Below are 25,758 nucleotides of genomic sequence, written 5' to 3' on the forward strand. Positions count from 1 at the left end.
CTTGCTAGAAAGTGAAAGATAAACGTGTTGCTTTATTTCCACTAGACTGCGGTTCTTTCAGCCGCCTCTTTGTTTCTAATCCTTCTGGTCTTGTTCCGTGTACCATCGCTGGGTGAAAGAAAGGCCACCAAAGGCTTATCGCAAACCGTCATAGCGCAAACGTCCATTCTATAAAGCTTCACAACCTGGACAGGAAAAGAGAACAAGAATCTATTCGCATCTTCAAATATTCCCGTCCTGTTATCATCAACAGAGAATCCTCTCAATATCACCCAATCAGCTACATTGCTTCCGATAACACTCGGTTCGTTTTCAGCTCTGCCACTTTTCGCGTTGCCACTGGCACGTGTTCAACAAACGCCCCTCTTCTAGGTTGCAAGCTCCCCAATTCGTGGCCTCTTTTTCTCACCACTGAACTTCCATTCTACATCTCAACAAAAAGTCGCCAGCTCGAACCTCCCATCTCCCATCAAACTCTGGGACCGAAATATATTACAACCCGGGCCTAGGCTCGTCATCTTAAAAACACATCGAGACACCGCGTTCAAAACAGTTGATACCCCGCCATCATGATACCCAGTCTGTTCGCTCTTTGCCTTGGCCTCCCGGCCTTGACGCTCGCCGCTCGTCAGCCCAAGGATGCCATCAAGCTCTCCGACGTCAAGTCCCTTACCCTCCGCGGCAAGGGCGCCATGACGAGCCACCGTCGCGTATCGGCCATTCCCCAGTTGCGCTGCGCCTCGCGCGGTGCCATCTGCGACCTCTATGAAATCGACGTCATGCGCTGCACCAACCAAGGCTCCTCCTGGGGCGACGAGGACATCGAATGGAGCTGCACCGCGTCGCTCCCCGAGGAGCTCAAGCTCGGCAGCACCGACGTCATCTGTGAAGGATACGCATACCCCGACGATCCCTATGTCCTCAAGGGCAGCTGCGGCGTCGAGTACCAACTCGCCCTGACTAGCAAGGGCGAGCGACGATACCCCGACATCGCTAACGGCGGCTGGTTCAACGACGGTCGCGGTGGCATTGACTGGGGCGCTTTGGTCTTTACCATTATCTTCGTTAGCATTCTCGGTTGGATCATCTACTCGGCATGCTGTGTGGCTCAAAGGAACAACGCCAACAACAACCGTCCTCGACGTCGACCAGATGGCTGGGGCGGTCCTGGTGGATGGGGTCCTGGATGGGGCCCTGGTGGCGACGACCCTCCTCCTCCGTATCCCGGAACGAAGCCTCAAAACACAGATAGTTGGAGGCCAGGCTTCTGGTCCGGAGCGGCTGGAGGAGCTGCCGCTGGATACTGGGCTGGTAGCCGCAACAGCAACAACAATAACAACTGCAACCACGATAGCAATAGTAATTACGGTAGCATTGGACGTGGAGGTGGAGGATGGCATTGGGGTGGATCAGGATCATCATCCGGTTCCAACAACTCCAACCGCCATGAAAGCACCGGCTTCGGTTCAACCAGCCGACGCTAGGTGTGCGTCTTATCATGTAACTCATCTTGTTGACATCACGGCCATGGCACAATCATTAATCAAAGGTATTTCATCGCATAATCGACTCATCCCATTTATCCTGCCAACTCGTACATCGCCTCATAACCACGACCTGTCTGAAGACTGCCACCCAACTACCAAGTATATACATGCGAGCAGCGAGACGCCTCATGCGGCCGCTGCCAAATAAAAGTACACGGACGACTTTCCAAATGTAGCCATCTAGCCCAGAGAAGAAGAAAACCGTCAAGATGGCCATAGCCTGTCCAGGCCGAATCACCCACCCAAGCTGTAGAGGGCGGGTTCCAGCACGACATACCGGGCGGACTATCCCGGAAACAAAGGCTCAAGCAAACCGAACAGCATAGCTCTTGACGGAGAGGATTAACGAAGAAAAAGAGGTATTGCGGCGTGTGTGGTGAAGAAGCAGGTTCTGGTCGAGGGGAGGGTTTCGTAGGGCTTCCCTTGCATTTAATGATGTACGGACATAACATCCATCTTGTCAAATGCTCGAGAGCAGGTGGGACATTTGCGCATGCGGTTGCTGATGCGGTCGTCGACACACTGGTTGCAGAAGAGGTGGCCACACGTCTTGAGTGCCGTGTTCTTGAAGTTGTTGCGACAAATGGTGCACAAGGCATAGGTCTGTTGCTGGGTTAGCCAGTGCAAAAGAAATCATCACGTAAAGCAAACTTACTCGAAGCATCTCCTCCTCTTCGGAGGAATTGCTCAATGCCTTGTTCTTCCACGAGTCGCGATCCTTCTGCACATGCTCGATGCGCACCTTGAGCTTTTCCACTTCTGTCTCCTGCATCGTGTTGCGCTCTCGAACCACTGCAGATGCCGCATCCTTCGACTTGACCAGGTTCGTTAGGTCGTTGACTTGCTTGCTGAGCGAGTCTGTTCGTCGGACTGCCTCCAAACTGGTCGCCTCCGCCTTCTTGTTCTCGTTGACGAGGCTGGCGTTGGCCTGCTTCAGGTCCGCCAGTTGCTTCTCCAGATTGCTGAGCAGGGTCCGGTTCTGCATCTCGAGTTCCTTGAGCTGCGCAATAATCTCTGAGCTCTTGCTGTTCTGGTGTCGTAGGGATCGAATCTCGTTGTTCCGGGTATCCGCGTCCTTGCGAGCGGCAAAGTACTTCTGGTCCGCCTTACTCTTCTCGGCGATCAAGATGGTCATGCGCTCTTCCATAGCGCTCGAGTCCATTGCCTTTCTATGAGCAAGCTCCTTCATCTTCTTGTATGCCTTTTCTATGGCCGGCAACTCCAGGTTGATTGAATCGAAATCTTGCTGCAGCTTCCGATATTTCAGGCGAAGCTCGTCAACCGTCAAATTTTCGTCGTCCGGGTTGAGTTTTCCTTGCTCCCCGCTCGACGTGAGGCGCGAGAGCTCAAGTTCGAGAGCCGTGATTCTGTCGTCTTTAGCAGATGCGAGATCCTTGATCTGCTCCATCGATCCTCGCTCCTGCTCCAATCTCGCCTTGCTCTGAGTGTTTTCGGCCAAAAGTTCGTCACGGGCTGATCGCACTCGGGCAAGATCTTGATCTCGGGACATGATCTCAGCCTCCAGTTCCTGTGTCACTTGGTTCGCATCTGCCTCGAGCTGACTTCGGAATGCCGATCTCTCCGCCTGCAGCTTCTCGGCCTCCTCACGAAGCTGCTTGTTCGTGGCCTCGAGCGTGTTGATACGCTTGATGAGATCCTCGTTCTGGTTCTTGAATTGTTTGAAGACATCGGTCCGGATAAAGTCCTCATCGGTCAGGTTGTCCCTTTTCGCCTTTAGAGTCGAGTTTTCGTCCTGCAAGGTCTTGATCTCTGCCAGAATGGCATCCAGCTGTTCCTTTTGCTTCGTAGCCGCCGCGGTCGCTTCCTCGTATTTCAGCAGGATCTCGCCAGAATTTCCATTGATCTCGCCACTCTCGGCACCCGCATCGCCAGATGCTGAAGGTCGGGTAGCATTGGCAAATGCTTGTTGCTCCAACTTCTGGACTTGAGAACTCTTTGCCCGATCTAGCTTCTTCTCCGCCTTGAAGTAACGCAAGGTCGCGGCGTTGAGTTGCTCCGATAGTTGGTCCTTTTCGCTGCTCAGCCGGTCTAGTTTGAACAAATATTCCTTTTGCGCGGCCAAAAGTCCAGAAACCTTGCTCTCCAGTTTGGAAACGCTTGGGTCAATGCTGCCTCGTGAAGCAGCCAAATGTGTGAGGAGCGATTCCGCTTTCGACTTGATCGACTTGCCCTTATCCTGGAGATGTTTCTGGAAATCGTGTAGGTCCTTGAAGCTCACACCACTGAGATACGGGGGTTCTGCCGCCGAGTCAGCAGAGATATGAAGGGGGTTGTGGGGGTTCATACCGGAAGGGGTCGATGAGGTTGTATCTGAATTTGCAAGGAGTTCAATTTCCTCGAGGACCTATCCAACAATCAGCCATGCCCCGAGTCGCGTGCCAGATAAACCTACCTGTCGCCACCAGGCGTCAATGATTCTCAGGTGATCGTCATGATGTACGGATCGTTTGTGAAGTTCCTCAAGTCGCGACTCATAGGTAGCTGCCTTGCGACTATACTCCTGCATCTGTCGATAGATGGCGCCCTTTGTGTAGGCCTGGTAACCGAGGTCAGCGGCAATTTCGTCTCCACGCGTCGACAAAGTTGTATGATATGGATTGCAGGTTGTGGTTGGGCGGGGGCGCGGCTCAGCAGGTGCATTGCAGATACACTTCCGAGCCGAGGACTGCTGTCGCCGGGAGCGAGCGAGCATTTCACTGGCTTGGTGAGCACTACCGTCCAGGACCGTCCCCGACAAGAATGGCATGGCACGAAGCCTGAGAGCAGAGCACAAGCCTCTGAGATGAAAGGCACAAGACGGAAGAGAGGGGGGAATGGCAGATGGGCGGGCGCTCGATCGATCGAGCATCTGCGGTAGAAAAGACAAAGACAGTCGTGTGACAGACGACAGACACTCACCTCGATCCAACTCTCCTCTTTCATCTCGAGGGAGTCATCCTTGGCCTTGGAACCATTGACGGCGACCCTCTTGCTCGGAGGGGCCAGGTCGTCGGCGCTGCTGATGGCAGGCCGCTTCCTGTCCTCCATCTTGGCGAGCGTGGATGGACGGGGCGACGCAGAGGGGGTGGCCGTGAGAGGCATCAGAAGTCGCGTAGCACAGGGCAGCAAAGAGGGCGCGAGGCACAGGAAAAGCGACGGATCGGTCGTGGGAGCGCAGTGAAGCCAAGTCCCGTCGCGAGCCTGGGCGTGCGGGCGATCATCAAGAGGTGGCGCGGGGAGGGCGTGTTGTGATGATGGAACGTTCCCTCGGGCCAGAAGTTGAAATTTCGAAGTTGAGTCGCAGTCCAAGAAGCGCCCGGGCGTCTCCACCTTGAATGGTCAAAGGGGCTTAGTGAAAGGCTAACCTGATTCGGACATGTGGGGCCTCTCGTGCTTCTCGTGCCTCGTCCTTATCGATTCCCTCCCATGAGCGGTTAATCCTCGCTCACTCTGATGGGGCTGGGCCGGGCCTCTCCACCATCCCGCATTTTCTCTGCATTTTCCATGAGTTTTCTGCAGAGGGTCTTTTTTTCTCCCCTTCGTTTTCAAACCTTCGGATCTCCCCTCGCGTTGTTGAAATGACCATAATATTCTGTACTTTGGATCGCGATACATACATGGCCAACGCTTCACATTCACAATGAGTTCCATGTTCAAGAAGAAGGGAGGGCCTGCCTTCAAACCGAAGTTCCCTCCCCGTCGCCCCGCGGGACCGGCACTTTCACAACCCAAGCCAGCACCCCCTCCGCCGCCCCAAGTTCCTGCTGCTGAACCCGAGCCTCAGTCTGGGCCTCAAGGAGCTTCTGAGAAATCCCTCACCGAAAATTCCACTATCGAACCTGTCGAGGCGCAATCCCAGGACTCTCATCAGGCACCCCGCCAAAAGTCTCCGACCCCACCAGCGACGATCCCAGATCCTCCAGAACCAAGTCATAATGTTGCAACTCAAGAACCTCCCTCGGCTCCAGCATCGCAAGAGATCCCTCACGAGCCCGATACTCAGATTGGCGGAACTCGAATAGAAGAGGCCCCCATAACCACAACGACCGAGACAACACAATCAAGCGCTCCAGTGCCTGCTCCTACGAGCATAACAGAACCAACCCAAACATCTGTCGCGGAGAGCGCAACCCCGCAGACAGATGCCGCCCAAACAGAGGATGCGGATAATGCGCCTTCTGTTGTCCTGCAGGCCCCAACTCCAGATGACTCAGAAGCCCCGAGCGGAACGGAACCTTCCACAACACCATCCGGTGACGCAACTGATACGACTTCGACACCATCGACCGAGGCCCAGAATCCCCCTAAGCCGGCTCGAAAACCGCGAGCGAGGAAGCAGGCTACTCAAGCAACTCAAGATGGAACGGACGCGGATGGAGAGACTGCGCGACCCAAGAAGCGCCAGCGGAAGCCAACTGAAGAAGGCGCAGCACCAAAAGAACCAAGGAAGCGTAGAGCGCCCGCTCAGAATGGAACGGCTGCTGCCAGGAACCGGCGAGCACGCTCAATCACACCAGAAGATTCCGAGAGCCAGGTGGTGGACCTGCAGAAGCTCAAGATGTCAGATCTGACCAGGGATCTGCACATTGGTAAAAAGTTTAGTCGACATGATGAGCTGCGAGAGCGGGAGCGACGTTCTAGATTGAAGTCGAAACTTGGGACCGAAGGTTCGCGTGATAGTTCAGCAACCCCTGAGGCCAGTGCACAGGGTGAGAAGACGGGCAGCCCAGCAACTCAGTCAGGGGAAGCATCGCCAGCCTCCTCGGGCCCAGCACCGCCCTCTGGTCCCCAGTTCCGCATTGTGGACGGACAGATTGTGGTCGACCAGAGCTCTCTGACGGTGGATCGACACGCCCGAGCAGCGGCCGCAAATGGAGACATGGAAATTGTCGAGGAAAACGACTTTACACGGCTCATCACTAGCAACTCGTTCATGAACACGTCCAAGCTCAGGGGCCCCAACATCTGGACCGACGCGGAGACGGAGCTCTTCTACCGAGGGCTGCGCATGTTCGGCACCGACTTTGAGATGATCTCCAAGATGTTTCCCGGCAAGCAGCGGCGGCACGTCAAGCTCAAGTATAACCGCGAGGAGCGGCACTGCCCGCGCCGCATTGATGCTGCAGTCGTGGGGGAGAAGACTGTCAAGATGAACCTTGACGAGTACAAGGCCTTTACCGGCAGCGAGTTCGAGCCCGTCGAGAACATCGAGGCCGAGCAGCGCAAGATACAGGAGGAGTACGAGGCTGAGCAGAAGCGCATTGCTGACGAGCACGCCGAGATCATGCGCAAGAAGCGCGAGGAGCTATTCAAGGACGACGACGAAGGGGATGCCAAGAAGCGCAAGAAGAAGAAGAGGCAGACAATTGTCTACGGGCTTAATGGAGAGCCTATTCCCCAAGATGATTGAACACACAGGGCTTGAAAGCGAGGTCAAAAAGGAGAGGTACACACGGAAAGGGGGAGGAAACCCAGATTCGAACGGCGCAAAGAGGTAAAATATCACGATACCCATAGGGTCTTTGGAATTGATTAGGTAGGCAAGGCAATTGGGCGGCTGTGCTTGGGGGGGTTTTTGGAACGAGGAAGCGGTCTCTACAGGTTACAGACATTGAACATCCATTGCTATTGAATTAGGAAATACAAGTCTACTGGTATAGCTGAAGCTCGACTCGACTCAGACATTGCGTGTAGATGGATAAGTGACTAGAATGAGGCCACAACCGTGCGTAAAAGTATTGTATTCATCAATCTCATCGGCTGTCTGTGCTACCCTGCCCTTGCAAACATTCAAGGCCAAGCAGAATCCCCACGCCTGACGCCGGCACATCTCGTCGTGCTGATCGCGACTTGCCAGGCGGCGCCAGGGCGTTACCGCGGTATTTTCGGGTCAGAACGCCGTATGCCTACCCATATTATGTTGGCAATGCCTGGATATGCTCCATTCCCTCCCGATTCGTAATCGTAACACGCGCTATCCCGAGCAATTCACCCTTACCCACCTAGTTGCCAGGTCCAGTCTCGTCGTCGTCCGGTTGGTCAAAGAGGAAGTTGGCGGCGAGCTCTTCGTTCTTGTCGCAGGCAAAGTAGGCCTGAATGGCTTGGTCTCGGTCGAAACCGAGGCGGCACAACTGCAGTTGGGTTAGCGACCTTGTCAGGAGTTCAATTTGTATGATTCTTACCCTCTCGATAGCATCGCGCTCCTCCTCGGTGACAGAAATAGCCTGGGCACCGGGGGGCAGAGGAACATCGTCATCGGCATCTTCGCCAAGGAGCTGGAGGAACTGATCGGGATTCGAGGCAATGAGCTCAGCCAGCTGAGGGTTGCCGGCACCAAGCTGCTGCAGGATGGGTTCGAGCATCTGCGGTTGTTGCTGGACAACCTGGCGGAGCTGCTGGAACTGGGCGTTATGTCGCAGGAAGTCGAGGTTACCCAAGTCACCACCCTGACCAGCAGCAGCCGCAGCAGCAGCCGCGGCGGCGGCTTGGTTGCCACCGCTTCCTCCCCGACCGGAACCGCCTCGCTGAGCAGCGAGATCGAACAAGTTGACGGAACCACCCTCATCACCACCATGAGCAGCGGGTTGAGCGGCAGGGGCCTGTCCTCCAGAGGCAGCATGGTGCTGCTGCTGCTGCTGTTGCTGCTGTTCTTGCCGGATGTTTTCGGGAATTCCCTAAAATCGAGTTAGTGACCGCGGCTTGTGAAAATGCGGGGTGGTGAAACCAACGGTCAGAAGATATTCGACAGCACGGTCAGGGTTGTTGAAGGCAGCGCGCATGGCGGCCTCGATCTGGCTCCTCTCAAAACCCATGGCCTCCATGTTGGCAATGGCCTCGGCGCGCTGAGCGCCCATGGCCAGGCCCGAGGGTTCATTTGAAGGAGCGCCGGATCCGGCTTCGACAGAGCGCTGAGGGGTGGGAGTCGCAGGCACAGCAGCCTGATGCGATGTGGACTGGACAGGGGCGGCGGGAGCGGCTGGAGTGTTGGCGATAGGCTGGGCGGGAGTCGCAGGAGGAGCGCTGGATTCGGCAGCGGGAGCAGCGGGCTTGGGCTTGGGCTATCGCACGAGGTGTCAGTCAGTCTCAGGCCGGGGTGGCAGAGAGTCTGTGTGTTGCAAACCTTGTTCACCATGCACACAACGAAACCCTTCTCCTCGATGTTGTAGGAGGCGACGGTTTCCTCATCCTTGAGGATCTTGCCTTTTGTCGAGGTTAGTGGAGGTTGATGTGCCGTGGGGGTCCATGTAAATACCCGAGTAGATGAGCTTCTGTAGCTTGGGGTCCCAGCCCTTCTCGGCCGAAATCTTTTCCTTGACGGCAGAGATCTAATGAAGTGTTTGTCAGTCGACTGGAGGTCCAGTTTGCGCGGCCGCGATGAGCGATGGGTGATGGGCGTAAGTAAACGCGGGGTGGGCGTACCAGCTCGGTTGGTTCAACGTCAAGCGTGAACTTTTGCTGCTTGAGATCCTACGACGCACAGTTTGGTCAGCTATTTCCCGGCAGGTGATTGTAGAGCAGATCCAGATCTGGCAGCGACGGATGGATTTGAGGCAGCGACTGCGGCGCAAGTGCTGGCGACGTACTTTGAAAGTGACCTTCATGATGGGCGAAAGAGTCTGCAGCTGTTGGATGAGGTGGGGAGGTGGGAGGCGAGAGGCGAATAGCGACGCTGGAATCGGAGCAGCTCTACCTCGTCTGTTGCGGGCTCGGCGGGGGAAAACAGAGGGAGCGCAAGCTGTCGCAGCGTAGGCGTGTCCAGAGGAGGTATCGAGAGAGGTTTGAGGATCGAGGGAGAGCGAAGAAGAACAAGATCGGTCGGGCGCGTGGAGAAGTAAAAAGAAGAAGATGGGAGGACGAGGGAAGCTAGGTTTGGTTTGGTAGGCAGGTAGGTCAGTTGCAGGCGTTGACGTTGACGGGACTGACTGCCCGGCTGTAGCCAGTGGCAGTGGTCAGCGTTCAGCGTCTGCGGCGGGGAGTGCAGGTGGGGCTGAGCAATTGGAAGGCTCTCGCTGGTCTAGCCCTAAAAGGGTCTAGAATGACCGTGTTCCACCCCAGGCTGCCAGTGGCGGTGCGCGTCCAGACTGGACGATTCAATCCGTATGGACCTCTAGAGTACAGTAGCTACGCTGCTATCGTGGGCGGCTGCCTGTATTCCCCCACGGTATCCCACGGCATAGGTAATTGCATAGACCAGGTCAGGGTCATCAATTACATATTCCACCAGTTGACGTCCAGCCTCGTCTCTACTATTTGCAGTTGCTGATGTTTTGAATTACGCCGTCACTCATTGGCTCTTGTTCTTTGCCTACCTCTACCTACCTAAGCATGTACCTACTCCATAAATCTCACTCAGCCGCATCAGAACATCTGCAAGACATCAACAAGATAAAAACTTTGTCTGTCCACGTGTATGCACTATGGAACACACACTCCTGCCGTGACTTGCCCCTCACAGCATCGCCGTGCAACGCGGAGAAAAGTTCGATGAGACAGTTACCTGCGTGCTAAAGGTCAAGCTCGCACCACTTTACCTTCATTGACAATGGATCCCTCAAGTCAACATCCATTTCAACGCTACCCAAGCTCAACTACCCATGTTAGAACATTCCATGTTTAGCAGTAATACCCGCGAGTTGACTAGGTTCCTCAAATCTTCAACCTAAATCCCTTACCTATGTAAAAGATATCTACTTACAACTCCCAAGTAAGGGGTGTTGTCACCAAGTGAAGATATCCATTAGATTCCGACAGAGCTTTATCAACGATAGTCTTATCCGATAAACAACCAAGACTGATAGTAAGGTACCCATGGCCAGGCATCCACGCCCGCTTCTCTTGACGAGGCTATTATTCGCAATTCCTGATCAGCTTGTCCACGATCGATGACTATCAGTTTCGAGGCTGCAGCCACCATTCATTCAAAGAAGCGTCAAATTCTCTCTGCTTGAACTTTTGGGTCTGATATCCGTCTTAAAGCCCTTTCGTTTCACAGATTCTACGATTCTCAAACCGTTGCTGTGAACTCCAACTCTGCTTGCCAATCCTGACAAGGTTCGTGAAGGAAGGAATGGCCTCTGTACAGGCACACTCGGTGATGGGGCGCATCGATAAGATGGATATCAATCAAGGATACCATGCAGCCAACCACTCCTTTGACCATCAAGCGTCAGACGTTGAAAGTTTTTAGGTAAGGTTTAGGGGTATGGCCGACGAGCTACGTATGTAGAAACCGTCACACAAAGGAGACGAGCTCAAGGGGCATGGCTTTGCTTGCAAAGAAGCGAGTCGACAAAGCCTGTCCTAGAGCCCAAACCACGAGGTTTGCATCAGGCGGTTGAACAGCGACACATTGTTCCTCTAATGTACACTCCGATTATGGCAATTCTCTTCAGTGACACAAGAGAATTAAATCTCATTTCTCCAATAGACCCAGCAGGTCACATCTGCACAAGGGAAAATGACCAAGTTGTTAAGTGGTGATGGAAGCTTGATTCAGCTATCTAGGTAGTTGCCGTCGTTCATCGACTCGCGCCTCAGACGCGAAGACGGCACTGTAATTCATGTATATAAACGCCTCGCTGTTTTTCCTTCCCTGGTATAATCCCAATCCCGCCCAGCCAATCCACCAAGTTCTAGATGGACTCGAGTCTGGTTTGTCATCTAAAAATCCTGCCCCCCAATATAAATAGACAAAGGAAAGATGGATTCAAGCAAATGCCAATCCATGCCATGGTCTGCCTGCTGAAATCCCTATATCGTCACACACATATTCAATAGTCGTTAAACATTACCGTTACTTGCGGTAGTCGTCATCAGTTCTTCTTCCCATCCTTTGCTTCTCCCTCACTATCGCTGTCCGACCTGACCTTGCGGCTGTTGTATCCGGTCCAGCTTGACCGAGACCCAGCCCCCAGCACCCATTCGGGGATTGGGGGAGTGATCGGCCGCTCTGATGACGTTTGTGAGGATGTCTCCGCTTCTGTCTCCTCCCGGATGCTGGCTTGCTCATCTCGCAGCTTCCGCGAATCCATACTATCCCGGTGGCTAAGCGGACTTGGCACCACCGGGTTGCTAACGGCGCGCATCTGGTTCAGTGATCGAAGACTCTGGCGATGCGTGATGACCTGTCCAGCGTTGGGAGAGGCCACGACGACTGTTCCAGGGGTGGCGATCGGGGGTGGCGTGGGAGAGTCGGATCTGAAGAGTGGGTGGATATGGAGCTCACTCATTGAGGGTTGAGGGCTCAGGTTTGGTTCCCGTCTGGAGGGCACGGGGCTGTAACTGCGGCTTCGAGCTCGGATCCTTGGGGGCTCGAAGGGCATTTCGTGGTTAGGGCTAGGCGTCCTGCTTGCAGTTGGGCTGCCGGGAATTGTCTCGAGGAAGTGGCCCTTGGTATGTGGAGGAGGCGTTGTTGCTTCCACTACTTGACGGTTCTGAGTGTCAACAGATGATGTGTCCCAGGTGTCGAAGGCGTCCTCGCTGGATTGGTGGACGTGTGATTCAACTGAAAGGGGTCGTCGAGTCTCGGTTGTAATGAGCTGCGTCTTAGAAGTCACAGGTCGGATCGCGTTAGATAGTTGAACCTTGATAGAAGTGATGGTTCCAGCCCTGGAGCGTCCACCGATGGATGGAGGGGGTGTTCGAGAGTCCATCGAATTCATCATCCGAGGAGCATGATCCGGGTCTGGGGTCTGACTGTAGCGGAGAGACTTGACAGACGACTTGGCGCGGAAGGCAGCTGACTGGCGGTCCTCTTCAAGTGTGTGAAGCGAGAGGGCCTTTTGGTCAGAGTGCCGCACGAGGTAGAAGTGAACAGAAAGAAATCCGGTTTGGAGAGCAAACCCAATACCGAGAGCGACGGAGAGGCCGACAAGGAAGTTTTCCTTGTTCGCCCCAAGGAGTTTCTCGCTCTTGTCGATTGTCGATTTGCTCAGTTGAATGAGAGTAGCCACTGTTGCAACAGTAGCAAAGAGGATGGTCAGGAGGCACGCGCCGTAGTCGACGCCGAGGCATTTGATTGACCAGTATCGAAATGAAGCTGAAGCGTATGATGAAAGAAACCAGCTGAGAGCAACGAGGACAATGGCCTCGAGGGCGACCGAGACCTGCGAGAGGGTCCGACCACTTGATTCCCCAGGAATGTGAAGGGTGAGAACAATGAGGACACCCATGATGGCCAATGTAGAAAGCAAGGCCAGGGAGCCCAATGCGAGAGAAATGGAGCGACGCATTGTTTCTGGTGAGTGCAGGAAAGGGGAGTGTTTGTTGGGTTGACTTGCAAAGCCCGAAGTCGAGGCAGTTCAGAGGCGAACCTCGCACTTGACGATCGCCAATTCTCAGAACTGAATAAATAGGAATATCTGAACGTTTTGAATGTTTTTTGAAGAATGTTTGGTAGATGGATGCTGCATAGTCTGGCTTAAGCCAGCTTTGTTGATGACTCCCGGGCAGCAAACTCAAATGCAAGGTTGTGAGTCGAAGCGAGGGTGGCGATGCTGCAGGTAGAAGTCGAAGAGATTCGAGTACGTGTTTTCGAGTAGTTGTTGTAGTAGTCGTAGTCAGGCAGCTCGAATCTTTCAACGATGGCTGGTTTTCGATGTTGTTCCTTCGCCGGGGCAGGTTATAGCCACGATGGTATAAGTCGAAATCCAAGCAAGCACCAAGCCAACTCTGGGTCGGCTAACGAACGGAAGAGATATAAAGCGAATGTAAGGCTCTGGAACAAGAAGACCAAGGAGGTTGGTATTCTTGATAGCGAGGGACGCAGAGCCAGGAAAGTGAAGCAAGACAACCAGGCTTCAAAGTGAGGTAAGGGTACAGGATATGGGAACGAACGGAATAAAGAACTGAACGAGGGGAAAAGAGACAGGAAGAAGGGACACAGGCAGAGGCGAGGACTAAAAGTAAAACGAACTTGTGGATGCGGACGTCGATGTGGTGTGCGAAGACGGGATGGAGCCGTCTAAGTCAACGTCCAAGCACACCAGCACCAGCCAGAGTGAGAGCGAGCATGGTTGTACCAGCACCAACAACAGGCCGCCAAAAGGTACATGCCATACCGAAAAAGCACACGATGGGGGACTGAAAAAAGCAAGCGGCGGGATCCTGGCGTGCGTGTTCTGGGTAGTGCTGTGCTGTGTTGCGTGTCTCTGACCGGGCTGGTCCAGGCTAGGCCGGGGTCTACAACCCCCGTCAACTCTCTTGCAACTCTCACACACAGCACAGAGCGCAAGCATCGCACAGCTTCGTTTCCTAGGCCTGCCTGGCGTACGCCTGAGGGAGGTGAGGGGCTTGACAGGGGTCCCCTTCCCCTCCCGATCTCCGAAGGGGGTGCGAGGGTGTGGCAGAGGCTTGCTGGCTGGCTGACTTGTTGCTGATGCAAGTCATGACAGAAAGCCAGCCTGCTTTGGTGCCTCTTGTCGTTTCTTTTCTCTGCCATCCATCTCTAGGCTGGCTGGGTCTGAGCCTCTTGTGGTTCTGGTCCCTCTGATGGGCCCAGTGGGGAAGGGGGCGTGGGTGGGTAAAACGGCCCTGGGTTGAGGGCTTGGAGTATTGACTGTGTCAGAGATAAGTTGAAGGTCGAGATGAATTGTAATTGAACCCATAGAAGAATGAGCAGATGTTGAATGCCGTGACTCGTAGCGAGAATCAGTTGCATGCATCAAAAGTATTGCATACTGACCTGAGGACTTTCAAACCATGCTCTGCCAATGTTTTCCTCACATGGATCGAACGGGCAAACAGCAAAAGCCGGCAACGGTTCCCCAAACTCAAACTGCCGAACGGGCAATGATCACCTAGACCAGCATGAGATGAAAAATCTTGCAAGCCCTATCTCCATTGCTAGAGCACGAGAGGCATAGCGAGGTCGACAAAGTCCCTGGGTTCCCCGCCGCCCTGGGTACGCCATGCTGAGTCGGGCATTTCGTGGTGCGCCATCAAGAGCCGAGGAGTCCTCTTTTCATCTCATTGCTGACGACATCATTGGGTGTGTGCCAGAGCTGGCCATCGGGTACCTTGCCCTAGCACCTTTGGCGTTAGATCCTCTCGATCCAATTCTGGCAATTTTTTTGTGAGTTGTGAGACGGCGGCGTCGGGGGCTGCACGGGGCCATGAACCGTTGAGTTTAGAACTCGGCTCTTTGTTGACATGACGTTGCATCGCGACACGCAAAGGGCAAGTTGCAAGTAAATAGCAACGGCGCCATTCGCGTGTCGAGATTTTGGACAAGGCGAGGTTGGTGAGTATCGTCACCATTTCTTCATCATGGTTAAGGAAGCGAAGCGAAGCGAAGCGAAGCGACCCTCCCTCTTTGCATCGAGACTTTGGGGAATCTCTCCGAAGACAGGGGGAGGCTGATCAGAGGCGATGCTGCTGATTGGAGCGCGGTGGGCGGACCAGAAGACGTCACTTCCATTCACTTGTTGATGCTCAACTCAACTGCAGTCTGCGGGCGGGTTAAGGGATTCCCCGGTCGAGGAAGAATCCTCTCGAGGCCAGGCAGATGAATGATTAGATGAGATTGGCTGTCCGAGCTCAAAATGAAGGGAGGTGAACAAGACTGGCTGGCTGAATAATCCCAAGTCACCAACGGATCCTTGCTTTGGAAAGAATCATGGAAGGAATTACCACCAGGATCAACTGCCTGGTTCCTTGAACAGTGGGGCAGGCACAACGGGAGTTTCAATTTCTTGGAAGGCACAAAGCACAAGGCACAGTCACCCATGCCCTTGCCCCGACTGTTTCAAGTTTTTTCTCTCTGCCTCCTCCTCTCATGTTCCCATGGATGGATGCAAGTTTTGAGGGGACACCCGGGGACACGTCCATCTCATTCCCCGAAAGCAAAATGTGGCATCCAAAGCGTGTTCCCTCCCAATGAGAGGACGCGATGGTACCGAGCACCACCGAGGGCGGCCGAGAAGAAAAGGGCAGTGCACTTGATGCCGTCCTACACAAGGTTGCTCGCAGTAGGGCTAGCCCATGGAGCGAAAACGTGCCCTCAAAAGTTTCTCTGGCAGCGAGCTTGCGGGTGGGAGGATGCTGTAAGCAAGCTGGCTGATGCACTGCAATCCTGTCAGCCAGAGGCGAAATGACGCTCTGCTGAGACACACAAAGGGAAAAGAAATGAGTGCCTACCTATTCACAAAGACGGTCACAACACGGACCCTTCTTTTCTTTCGGAGCGCCCTTCAGCGCCATCATCTCGCAAACAATCGCCATGATCAAGAGACGGACCGGCCAAGACAGCGCCAACTCGGCCTCCTCCCTTGCCTCCTCTAGCTCTAGTCGCGTCTCGAGATCATCATGACCCTGTCTCATCATGGCTGGCCAGCCCCAAAGTCTCTCCCCTCCCCCCGGTTCCTCTTCCCATGTGCGGGACATGCTGGACGGGACGCCATGTTTCAACTGTCCCGAGGTCTTGTCCTGGCCGTTTTTGACTCTGCCCTCGCTTTAACTTCAGGTTCGCTTCAAGCGTTCCCCTCTCTCCAGCCTCTTTTTGTCGCCGTTGATACCACAAACGCATACGCTTCAAAGTCAATTCATCTCAGCTGCTGCAGCTTTTGCTCAAAGTTAAGATCAGAGTCAAGCTCCAAACCGCATCGAGCCACGCTTCAGCGCTGACTACGTTGTAATGCCCCGCCCTGAATTCTCCGGCCTGCTGTGCTACGTCCAACTCTTCTGCTCCTCCAGCCTTATTTCGTCCATGGCGGCCCCAGGACCCGAAGCATCGGGCACTAAAGCCCATCTCAATCCCCGGCCTCGCCGAGTCTTTTGCTATGGTCAGTTGCGAGTGTTGGTCCTGCCATTGCGCTAGATAATTCCAAGTTTCTCATGGTCCTTCATCCAACATGTCGGGCTCGTCACCCACTTGGTGGAGCGGTCAACTCGCAAGTGACGTGCTCACGAAACGAAAGAGAGGACCCTTGCACCTCCGACTGTTCCTGGGCCTGCAGGCGGAAGGGGAGAGGGAAATCCTGCAAGTAGGGCCATCCCAGTCGCGGCATTTCCGGGGAGATCTCGACAGGGTGCCGATGCTGTGCCTGATTGGCGACAGGGCACTGGTCTGTTTCTTTTTATGAACGAGGCACCCTCTCGGATTTGCTGCACTGCTCGCGCTGAGTGGTTATGCCGCGAACCTATGACTGCGGTTCGCGACGGTTACACCCAGGCCAATGTCTCGCATGTCAGGTTCTCGCCGGCTTGATTAGAGACATTGACTGAGATTCTGGGGAAGACGAGCTCATGGGCTGGCTTGACTCGACTGGATGCTCAAGCCAGCCCCTGCACCGCATCACATCACATCGGGAGTTTGCTAATAATAGGGTGTGTGTGGAAATCGACACGTCGCACACTCACACATCTCACGCCATGGTGTTGCCTCGATGGACGTCCGTACGTATCGGGATACGGGGCCGCAGATAGCATCAAGAGGTGCTGTTTTCTCTTCCCGTGACTAACTAACCAACCTCATGGCCAGTGCCTTGAGTAGTTCGCTAAGGCATCATGTACCTCCGCTCATCCTTCGAACCACGCTCATCGCCAATCACCCAGCGGGATCCCGGCATATCGCTCCAAGGATTTTCCTCTTGTCCTGCTCGCTGTCGTTGCTGGTATCTGCTGCGCCTCAACAGCTGTCAAATACGAAGTCGGCTCCGATGGTCTAAAGTCTTGTGTTGGTGATGAACTCTGCCGTGTTGGCTAGCTGAGAGCCACGTAGCTCGCCTTATCGAGTGAAGATGCCTCAGCTTCAGGTCTTTCATGCCCAATTTGGCCGAGATCGGTGTCTCAGGTCCTTGGATATTCTGGGTGTATACAAAAATACCCCGCCCACCGAATCTTGATGGACGGAGCAATCCTACGGATCGAGGTGGTTTTGTTTCTATTGTCGTAGTCTCTCGTGTTTCCCCGCGCCGGGATGATGCTGCAGAGTGTTCATCATCGGGGCAGGCATCACGATGGTCTTCAGCTTCCTTCAACTCCACTCTCAGAAGTGTTCAGCCATTCACGGGCTATCGCCTGGATCGCCCGGGTACCGATGGTCAACTGGGAGGCCGCAGGATCAACGGCGAGGTTCGCCGGCGTCTCCTTGCCATGGTATATTGGCAGCATATTGCACCCGTTGAAACGACGTCATTGTAGACCGAGAGCAATCAACTTCTATATTGCACATGATCCTTCCCGCCTGTCGTGCACGGTTGGTTGCCGATATCGTCGGTTGTCTCTCCGGACTTGGGATCTTAGCTAGTTGGGGTTTGTTGATAACGGCGAGGCGAGCGATGATAGATCTAAACTTGGTCTGTTGTTAGCTCAATCGCTCTAGCTTCCTGTGGACGATCACGATGATCGATCTTTAAATAACTAACCCGAATACAGTCCAGTCAACAGAGCCCTTCCACGCGTATGTCCTCTTCTTGTAGCACCCAACAGGTGCGAGATTTCAGCCCAGCTGAGAAAGAACATGAGCTTGGGAGCCAGCATCTGAAAATATTTGCTTGGTACATTCCACAATGGTTCATGTGCGCCGTTGAGGCTCGCTGGGGGGTTTCTGCGGGCCTTTGAACGGACTATTTCTTGGAGGCAAGCAAGGAACTCCCAGACTGACAAGACAAAGCTTATTGTTGTGGAAATTGCATTGATGTTGGACAACCCCACTCAGTCTCGAGGGTGTGCATAGACAATGGCAATGTTCACCAACAAGCCAGAGCCGTTGTCTGAAGATGATGTTTATGTTGACTTTTTTTCGTTTGTTTTGTTTACTTACTTCTACATTGGCTCAAGCTCTGGTCAGCCAAAGCGGGGGAGCTTCAAGACAATGACCCAGATCCCATTGTTGGGGAACCACGATTCTAGTGTGCATGACGTGAATTTCGCTTCTGCATGGCCGCATGGCCCATCGACGCCGTTCCTCGATAGTTCTCAACAGTGGTCTCTGGGCTAAGAGGCTGAGCCGCTAGGATCTGATTGCTCACGTCGATGACATGTCACGGCTCCAGTTCAGTTCAGTTTGTAGGAAATGAAGGTGAGCAAACCTCATGCACACGCCTCGATCGAGGTCTCAGCCTCCAAGACCGGGTGTTCATTCGTACTTGGTTGATCGACGGCGTGCAGTTGATCGTCACCTTACCCACAAGACACGCACGCATTTGATAGATGATGCCTCAGAGACTTCACATGTTCCCCTTGGCGAGATACCAAGCCCGCGGCTCGGAAATCAAAGCTTCATACCCTGAACCGCGGGTTGGACAATCCAGTGGAGAACGCCAACGCCTAAGCCGCTGCAGTGCGTCAGACTTTTTTCCCGTCCTTCCCGTTACATTGAGCGGGAAAAGAAAGAACATGCGGCTAAGAGAAACCGCTTTTTTTTGTCGTAGTTGTGCCAACTGTCTGACTGTTTACTTTGGCGTTTTTTTCTCCGCTGAAGGAAAACAATGGTGAACAATGAGACATGATTCAAGTCACGAGGCAATAAAGTGTAGACAAGACGACAAACTCAAAGGTAGAAACCAGGAAACAGGAAAACAATAAAATATGCCATCATAGACTTGCCGCTGTCATGACAACTCCCTTGACAACTCCTCAGCCGCTGCCTCTGCGTGCAGCACTAGATCAACTGCCACGACCAAGCGACAGCTTACATCTGCAACTTCTATTTGACAATTGGGCCCTCTGAAACATTGTCTCGCGAAGTTTGGACCTTGGGACTATCGGTTGGGCTAGATCTGGACCAGGGTTGATAAACCGCTGAGCCCGTGTCTTGGTTTAACCCATGTCTCAGTGTCATTTCCGACAACTGATCGCCTCTTATTCGCGGGGCACGTGGGTTAAGGGGATGGGTTGCAAGTTTCTGATCGATTGATAAGAGGTTTTTAGATAGATGATAGGTTTTGAAGAGACAGATAACCGTTGTGCCCCTTTTGTCGGCATGTTACTTGGGTTCAGTTCAATCTCTGGCGCAGCATTTGCTTGCCTCCCATAGACGGCAGCCCACCAAACACGACAGCCTACCAAAGGCAACCACATGCCGTCTTTGTGTTCGGTGTAAATGATTGTCGTATACAAATCACATCTCCCGACTCTCCAGCGCTTCATCCCGAGACCCAGTACCAGAATCCCTGCACCTTGGAGTACGAGTGAACAACTCTAGGCGACACCAGTAGCGTTGCATTGGCCAAATGGCAATATCACGACTTATACTAAAAGCCAAACAAGGAAAAGATCAAGAAGAAAGAACCCTGAAGCCGTCAGGAGTAACTGTCCATCGCAGACGTTGTACTCAGGGACCACCTGAAACCCAGCACATACTCACCGCGCGATATAGGGGTCCGGTCTGGGCGCTACTGGGGAATTCATCAGAGACAACCCCGGGAAGACTAGATTATTCCATGCCACTCTAGAGGACGCATTGGTAAAAAATAGGGTTGCGTCCGAGAACAGTTCATCATTAAACCCTTGTCTGACTGTGGCAGATAAATGTCGAACAGAAAAATGTAGAATATATATGATCAACTTACCGGGGGAAACACCAAGACAGTTCCTTGCACAGGCACAGGCCAGCACTTTCTTCAAATCACGTAGTTCTCGGGTTGAAATACCGAGTCAGGTCATGATTTCGTTCGACAGAGAGGCCCAAGACTGCCGGTTACTACGTGCAGGGTTTGTGATTAGCATCATCTATAGCTTCTCTTCATATATGCTACCTAAAAATGCCTTGCCTGAAACTATCATAATATGGACTATAGTGCCCGGACCAATACAACTCTTGCCAAGTTGGGATTGTTTACACATTGTCGAGAGTAGCCCTCTCTGTGGGAACGTTTACCACCGTCTCTTAATATCCAAATATTAAGAGGGATTTGTTATTCAAAACAATTATTTCACATGATTATACCTTGAAGTTACCCCGGAGTAAGTTTGCAAGGCAAGCAGATCCATCCTGTGTGACATGCGAGATGGCACATTTACACCCCACGAGAGATTGTCAGACACGACAATCAGAGGAGACAAAGAACGTGTAGATTCTTCAAAAGAATCATTAAGCAGAGTCGACGAAAACAGATAGAAATTTCGACATGTAGTTTAATTGCTTGTCTCAGATCCATCGCAAAGCCCGGTGGCTGGGGCACTAACAAGTTGTTGACATCATTGACTCTGTAATTATCAAAAAACCAACACCACGAGATCTCAACAAGACTTGATTCCTACTTTACCTCAGACACAGAAACTGTAAAGTTCAACAATGGGAAAACCCCGCGTCATCTACTGGTTCCGCACCGATCTGCGGCTGCACGACTCGCCAGCTCTCAAGGCCGCCCTTGACCTCGACCCGGCTGTGCTCTGGCCCATCTTCACGTGGGATCCTCACTATGTGTATCGAGCGCGTGGAGGTCTTAATCGATGGCAGTTTCTGTGAGTGATAAACACATGTCTTGCTATTTTGAGCTTGTGGGCTAACTCGACGTAGACTTGACTGCCAGAATGACCTCTCCAAGTCCATCACCAAGTTGAACCCCAAGTCGAAGCTCCTTCTCCTCAGAGAAGCTCCACAGACCCTCTTCCCAAAGCTCTTCAAGGCCTGGAAAGTCACTCATCTCGTCTTTGAAAAAGACACCGACAGCTATGCCCGTGAGCGAGACGACGTTGTCACACGAGCTGCCAAGGAGGCAGGCGTCGAGGTCATTGTCCGCACGGGAAGAACACTCTGGGATAGCGACCAGATAGTCGAGAAGCACGGTGGTAAACCCACAATGTCAATCACCCAGCTTCAGCAAGCCGGCGCCAGACTCGGCGAGGTTCGTAAGCCCATACCTGCTCCAAAACATCTTCCAGATCCTGGAGAGATGCCTGTCGACTTTGAGCAAGAACAGCCCAAGACAAAACCCGACTTCAACTCGGAGCAAAGAACAGAAAAAGATCAGACATATACCAAGATAGCTGGTCCAAACGGAGACTTTGCTATCGAGACCATGGAAGAGCTGGGCTTTCCATCAGCGACGACTCCCCACAGAGGAGGTGAAACTCTTGCTCTCGAGGCACTCGACAAGATCATTGCCGACAAGAAATACACAGCCAAATTTGAGAAGCCAAAGACAAGCCCGGCCCGGTTTGAGCCACAATCCACAACTCTTCTATCACCCTTCTTGCACTTCGGGGCACTCTCTGTGCGAGAGTTCTACTGGCGTGTCCAAGAAGTTGTCGACGCTTACGGAAAAGGGGCTTCAACACCGCCAGAGAGTCTCATCGGTCAACTTCTCTTTAGGGACATGTACTTTGCGGCTCAGGCAGCCTTGGGAGATGTCTTTATGCAGACTGTCAAGAATCCGCATTGCCGCTTCATCCCCTGGCATCTTCCATCCAAGAGGGATCCGAAAACTGGCCTTGTCACTGGAGAGTACCACGTCGACTCTGAAGAAGCAGATATCTGGTTCAAGAGGTGGAAGACGGGCATGACGGGTTTCCCCTGGATTGATGCGCTCATGAGGCAGCTGAAGGAGGAAGGTTGGATTCATCACCTTGGACGTCACGCCGTGGCGTGCTTCCTCACAAGAGGCGGATGCTACATTGACTGGGAACGCGGCTGCGAGGTCTTTGAAGAGTGGTTGATCGATCACGAGCCTGCTTGCAACGCTGGGAACTGGCAGTGGTTGTCCTGCACAGCCTTCTTCTCACAATACTTTCGTTGCTACAGTCCCGTCTCATTTGGCCAGAAATGGGATAAGCAGGGCGACTTTATCCGTCGTTATGTTCCTGAACTAAAGAACATGGACGCCAAGTACATATACGAGCCGTGGAAGGCCCCGCTGCCTGATCAGAAGAAGGCGGGTGTCCGTGTCAAGGGAGATGGCCTGAACGATGTCCAAGAGGGCACATATCCCAAGCCAATGTTTGACTTTTCAAAGAGACGAGATGCGTGCCTCGCTGCCATGAAGACAGCGTACAAAGTTGGACTTCATGGGAACGACGAAAAGGTTCTGGATGGGACTTGGAGGGAACTCTTCCCTTCTGGTGATGGCGGGGAGATCCAGGGCGAGATCGAGAGTGACGATGGAGAGCACGCTGATATAGGAGATGATGAAGGTGATAGAGAACAGAATGAAGCGAAAGAGGAAGGGGAGGGTACAGCTTCTTTTGAGAATCAAGATGGCGAGACTGCGGGTAAACGAAGTGGGAGAAGGCATAGCACTGAGAAGGTTGCAAAGAAGCGAAAAACCTGAGTACGAGACTTTATTCCATAGCCCGTATCTGGATGCAGTTTGCAGCCGGATTATAGTGTGCAATGCCAGAGCCGTAAAGTGACCTCGTCAGATCTTTTCCCTCTCATCCGCCAGACGAGACCACTCCATCGCCCAAAGATTGTGTGTCTTCTTGGCCTCCTTATCCGTCTCCCTCGCCTCCTTCTCAAACTCAATCTCCGAAAGCTGTCGAAACATTTCCAAGCGTCCGTTTATGCCAGCTGTGTAAAGGTACTGCTCCATCTTGTCAGGACCGCTCGTTCGAAGCATTTCAGCAAGCTCGACGGCCGCCTCTCCAGAGCCAGCTCCCTCAACTCCCTCGAGCACCTCCTTCGCCTCGGTAGTCCTTCCGAGCTTTAGGTATGATCTCCCGAGGCACAGCTGACAGTGATACTTCCACTCAAACTCGGTGCCTTCGGGACCGAGCGCGCGCTGTAGCACTTTTACAGCGGCATCGTACATGCCCAGGTTATAGAGCCTCTCGCCTTCAGCAGTGAGAGCGTCTCTGTCTTTTCCTTCCTGTACAATCTTCTTGAAGCGGGACTCGATGTTCCTGTACTGCGGCGATTTGCCCCAGACGCCGCTCCCGATGAGCTCCCTCGCCAGAGAAATGGTCGACGGCCTATAGCCCATGTTTGACGCTGCTGTCCACAAGGCTCCAGCAAATAGCTGAGATTGTTTAGATGTCAATCTCAAGATGCAGGCTAGTTCATGAAGAACATGTGCCGGCACATCATCGTCTAAATACATCTTGTTAGTTTACCCATGGCGCTCCATCAACATGGGATCTTCACCTTTTGACAACTTGACATTCCAGGGAGATGCCCCCTTTTTGATGGCATCTTGAAACAGTAAAGCAACCTTGTGGTATTCTTCCGGAGACAGGGTGCTAAAGGTCCCCTCTGTCATATCAATGATTGCCTTGATGTCCCCGGGTGTGACGCTTGAGATGTCAAAGAGCTCCGAGTTGGACGGTCTGGCTGCTGGTGCTTTTGGCGCTCGCGGAGCCCGTGGTGCTTGTGTGGCATATGAATTTGCCTGAAATAGTGCGATACTGGGAGATTGACTGCTACCAACAGCTTTCAACCCGCAAGGTTGCGTTGTGGACAGAGGTTTCGGGGTAGAGCTGAGCAGCTGTGAGCAGAGCCGACGGGCTCTCAAGTGACGAGACATGGCCTCTAATTGGTACCAATTATATCTGGATTATAATTTCCAGGGTAAAATCCCTTGGGACTCGTCAATTGCCAATTGCTCAACTCGGGAGTGAGGTTGTAGAGTTGCATGAGGTTGAATCGCACACCAGCCACAATCCCAGCAGCCACAGGTGAGCAGACCAATCACGTCTCGCGGAGCCACAAGGTGAGCAGAGCACACCGAAAAACCAACCTCATTCTGAATTTTTCGAGCATAGAAAAGGGAAACTTGATACACGATTCACGTCCAAACTCGACATCTTTTCTGAGCGAGGCGCTTAATTGCCACGCTTCATATTGAATAATCACTTGAAGGATATTATTTCTGTTTCACTTTCGGCGTCACACGGAAATCAGAGGATCGGATACTGAACTCTTCATCTCATCTCGTCGCGTACATTCACCAGAGCGCTCACCAGCTAGCGACACCAAACAATGGCACCAGCAAAAACCCGCAAGAGAAAGTCCGACCAGGGTCTCCCAGTCGAGACACCAGTCGAATCTTCAGCATCAGACGACTCCAAGATACAGCACAAACTCCCCGTCAGAGCAAAGGATGGCGAGTCTGCTCAGAGCGCAAAGCCTGCTTCGACGCCGGCAAAGGGTACTATGATGGTCTTTGGGGATGATGACGAGATTCCGGTGCCTGCGCCTTCAAAGCCCGTGGTTCAGGCTCCTGAGGAGGAGGAGGAGGAGTCCAGTGATGATGAGGCTCCCGAGGCTGTTTCCACAGCCAAGGTAGCATCTGATATCAAAAAGTCTAGCCAAGCGGCCCAGAAGACTGCCCAAGAGTACGTCTTGCCCTTGATTGTCAGCCCAATTCCACAGCCATTAACCTCTGTATAGACAAGCCGCAGCGCAGAAGCGAAAGCGCCGGGAAAGGGATACTCTCTTCAAGCAGCAAGCCGAAGAGCGCAAGAAGCTAGAGGACGAGGCCAAGGCCGCCGAGGGCGAGCCAGCTGAGCCCGCTGAGTCTGCAGTCCAGAAGCGACAGCCAGCCAAGACGCCCAACCTGCTACCCGCAGAGTTCCTCACAGACTCGTCGAGCGAAGACGAGGGCGCGGATGATGATGATCAGGCTATGGCACGGCCAAGGAAGCGTCGTGTCACCGCCGTGGAGAGGACCTTGGCGCGTCAAAACCGCGGACCCAAGGACGAGACGATCGGGTCGACGGTGTACCGCGTGGCTAAAAAGGTGGACGAGAGAATGGCACCCAAGCTGCGCAAGCACGCCAGGAGTTCCAAGGAGCTGATGCTCAAGCGGAATCGGAGCGCTGCGAAGCCTTCGCGGTCTGGGTTCTTGGTCAAGTAAAAAAGTTGATGTGGGAGAGGTTTTTTTGCATTGGCGTTGATGTTGTTTGCTATGTACACGGCCTAATATTGGATGGACTAGAATAGCATATGCAGTATTGTTTTTCTGGTGATAGCTCGGCTGCAATTATTCACATCCCCATGTGTCACAAGTGAGCGGTAGGCTGTGAGATACTGGATGGATGTTGATTCGTGGTTGTTCATGCATAATACCATCAAACATTGTGATTGCCGACAATATGACAGGTTTCCGGCAGGACTGACCACAGCAAACATGCATACGGATAGACATCATAGCCACGACAAATAAATGATAATAGCCTTTGTGAAATCGGCATATTTCAAGCCCGAGTCAAGTTATGTTCAGTTTGCTACGGTTGAGGCTCATTGAATATTAGCTACCCTGTACCGTCACCGATGGGTACGCGGGACAGCAACGGCACAAACCGCCTGGATCACGGGCAGGTCCCTCGATTA

General features: G+C 53.2%; 7 protein-coding genes across 7 annotated transcripts; 3 read left to right on the plus strand and 4 right to left on the minus strand.

Moving 5' to 3' along the window:
- Positions 1 to 569: 569 nt before the first annotated feature.
- On the plus strand, positions 570 to 1,484 carry NECHADRAFT_79229 (uncharacterized protein; the record flags this gene model as incomplete). Its single annotated transcript, XM_003051745.1, has 1 exon — positions 570 to 1,484. One exon carries the CDS (start codon positions 570 to 572, stop codon positions 1,482 to 1,484), a length of 915 nt encoding a protein of 304 aa, XP_003051791.1.
- Positions 1,485 to 1,976: 492 nt separating this feature from the next.
- NECHADRAFT_37893 (uncharacterized protein) lies at positions 1,977 to 4,595 on the minus strand (the record flags this gene model as incomplete). Its single annotated transcript, XM_003052204.1, has 3 exons — positions 1,977 to 2,150; positions 2,203 to 3,912; positions 4,467 to 4,595. The coding sequence occupies 3 exons, from the start codon at positions 4,593 to 4,595 to the stop codon at positions 1,977 to 1,979; spliced, it is 2,013 nt and encodes a 670-aa protein (XP_003052250.1).
- A 2,678-nt stretch (positions 4,596 to 7,273) lies between these two features.
- Positions 7,274 to 9,156, minus strand: NECHADRAFT_60284 (uncharacterized protein). Its single transcript, XM_003052205.1, has 7 exons — positions 9,131 to 9,156; positions 8,967 to 9,014; positions 8,800 to 8,872; positions 8,668 to 8,747; positions 8,276 to 8,605; positions 7,730 to 8,221; positions 7,274 to 7,678 (listed from the first exon to the last, which is right to left on the minus strand). Exons 1-7 carry the CDS (start codon positions 9,146 to 9,148, stop codon positions 7,550 to 7,552), a joined length of 1,170 nt encoding a protein of 389 aa, XP_003052251.1. The 5' UTR covers positions 9,149 to 9,156; the 3' UTR covers positions 7,274 to 7,549.
- A 1,863-nt stretch (positions 9,157 to 11,019) lies between these two features.
- NECHADRAFT_104162 (uncharacterized protein) lies at positions 11,020 to 12,778 on the minus strand (the record flags this gene model as incomplete). The annotated part of the gene is made up of 2 exons (XM_003052206.1): positions 11,020 to 11,365; positions 11,395 to 12,778. The coding sequence occupies 2 exons, from the start codon at positions 12,776 to 12,778 to the stop codon at positions 11,328 to 11,330; spliced, it is 1,422 nt and encodes a 473-aa protein (XP_003052252.1). The 3' UTR covers positions 11,020 to 11,327.
- Positions 12,779 to 20,784: 8,006 nt separating this feature from the next.
- Positions 20,785 to 22,759, plus strand: NECHADRAFT_38167 (uncharacterized protein; the record flags this gene model as incomplete). The annotated part of the gene is made up of 2 exons (XM_003051746.1): positions 20,785 to 20,954; positions 21,010 to 22,759. The coding sequence occupies 2 exons, from the start codon at positions 20,785 to 20,787 to the stop codon at positions 22,757 to 22,759; spliced, it is 1,920 nt and encodes a 639-aa protein (XP_003051792.1).
- Positions 22,760 to 22,846: 87 nt separating this feature from the next.
- Positions 22,847 to 23,410, minus strand: NECHADRAFT_79235 (uncharacterized protein; the record flags this gene model as incomplete). The annotated part of the gene is made up of 1 exon (XM_003052207.1): positions 22,847 to 23,410. One exon carries the CDS (start codon positions 23,408 to 23,410, stop codon positions 22,847 to 22,849), a length of 564 nt encoding a protein of 187 aa, XP_003052253.1.
- A 782-nt stretch (positions 23,411 to 24,192) lies between these two features.
- NECHADRAFT_100154 (uncharacterized protein) lies at positions 24,193 to 25,416 on the plus strand. The gene is made up of 2 exons (XM_003051747.1): positions 24,193 to 24,761; positions 24,817 to 25,416. Exons 1-2 carry the CDS (start codon positions 24,406 to 24,408, stop codon positions 25,280 to 25,282), a joined length of 822 nt encoding a protein of 273 aa, XP_003051793.1. The 5' UTR covers positions 24,193 to 24,405; the 3' UTR covers positions 25,283 to 25,416.
- The last annotated feature ends 342 nt before the right edge of the window (positions 25,417 to 25,758 follow it).

Source organism: Fusarium vanettenii (genome assembly GCF_000151355.1).
Source record: "Fusarium vanettenii 77-13-4 chromosome 4 genomic scaffold NECHAsca_3_chr4_2_0, whole genome shotgun sequence".
Taxonomy (NCBI): domain Eukaryota; kingdom Fungi; phylum Ascomycota; class Sordariomycetes; order Hypocreales; family Nectriaceae; genus Fusarium; species Fusarium vanettenii.

Excerpts from the sequence above, each read along its gene's own strand:
- NECHADRAFT_100154 (XM_003051747.1), top strand. The coding sequence starts at position 24,406 with ATGGCACCAGCAAAAACCCGCAAGAGAAAGTCCGACCAGGGTCTCCCA. Across the intron at positions 24,762-24,816 it reads GCCCAGAAGACTGCCCAAGA|ACAAGCCGCAGCGCAGAAGC; the intron begins GTACGTCTTGCC and ends ACCTCTGTATAG.
- NECHADRAFT_60284 (XM_003052205.1), bottom strand. Across the intron at positions 8,873-8,966 it reads ACGTTGAACCAACCGAGCTG|ATCTCTGCCGTCAAGGAAAA; the intron begins GTACGCCCACCC and ends ACACTTCATTAG. Across the intron at positions 8,606-8,667 it reads TTGTGTGCATGGTGAACAAG|CCCAAGCCCAAGCCCGCTGC; the intron begins GTTTGCAACACA and ends CTCGTGCGATAG.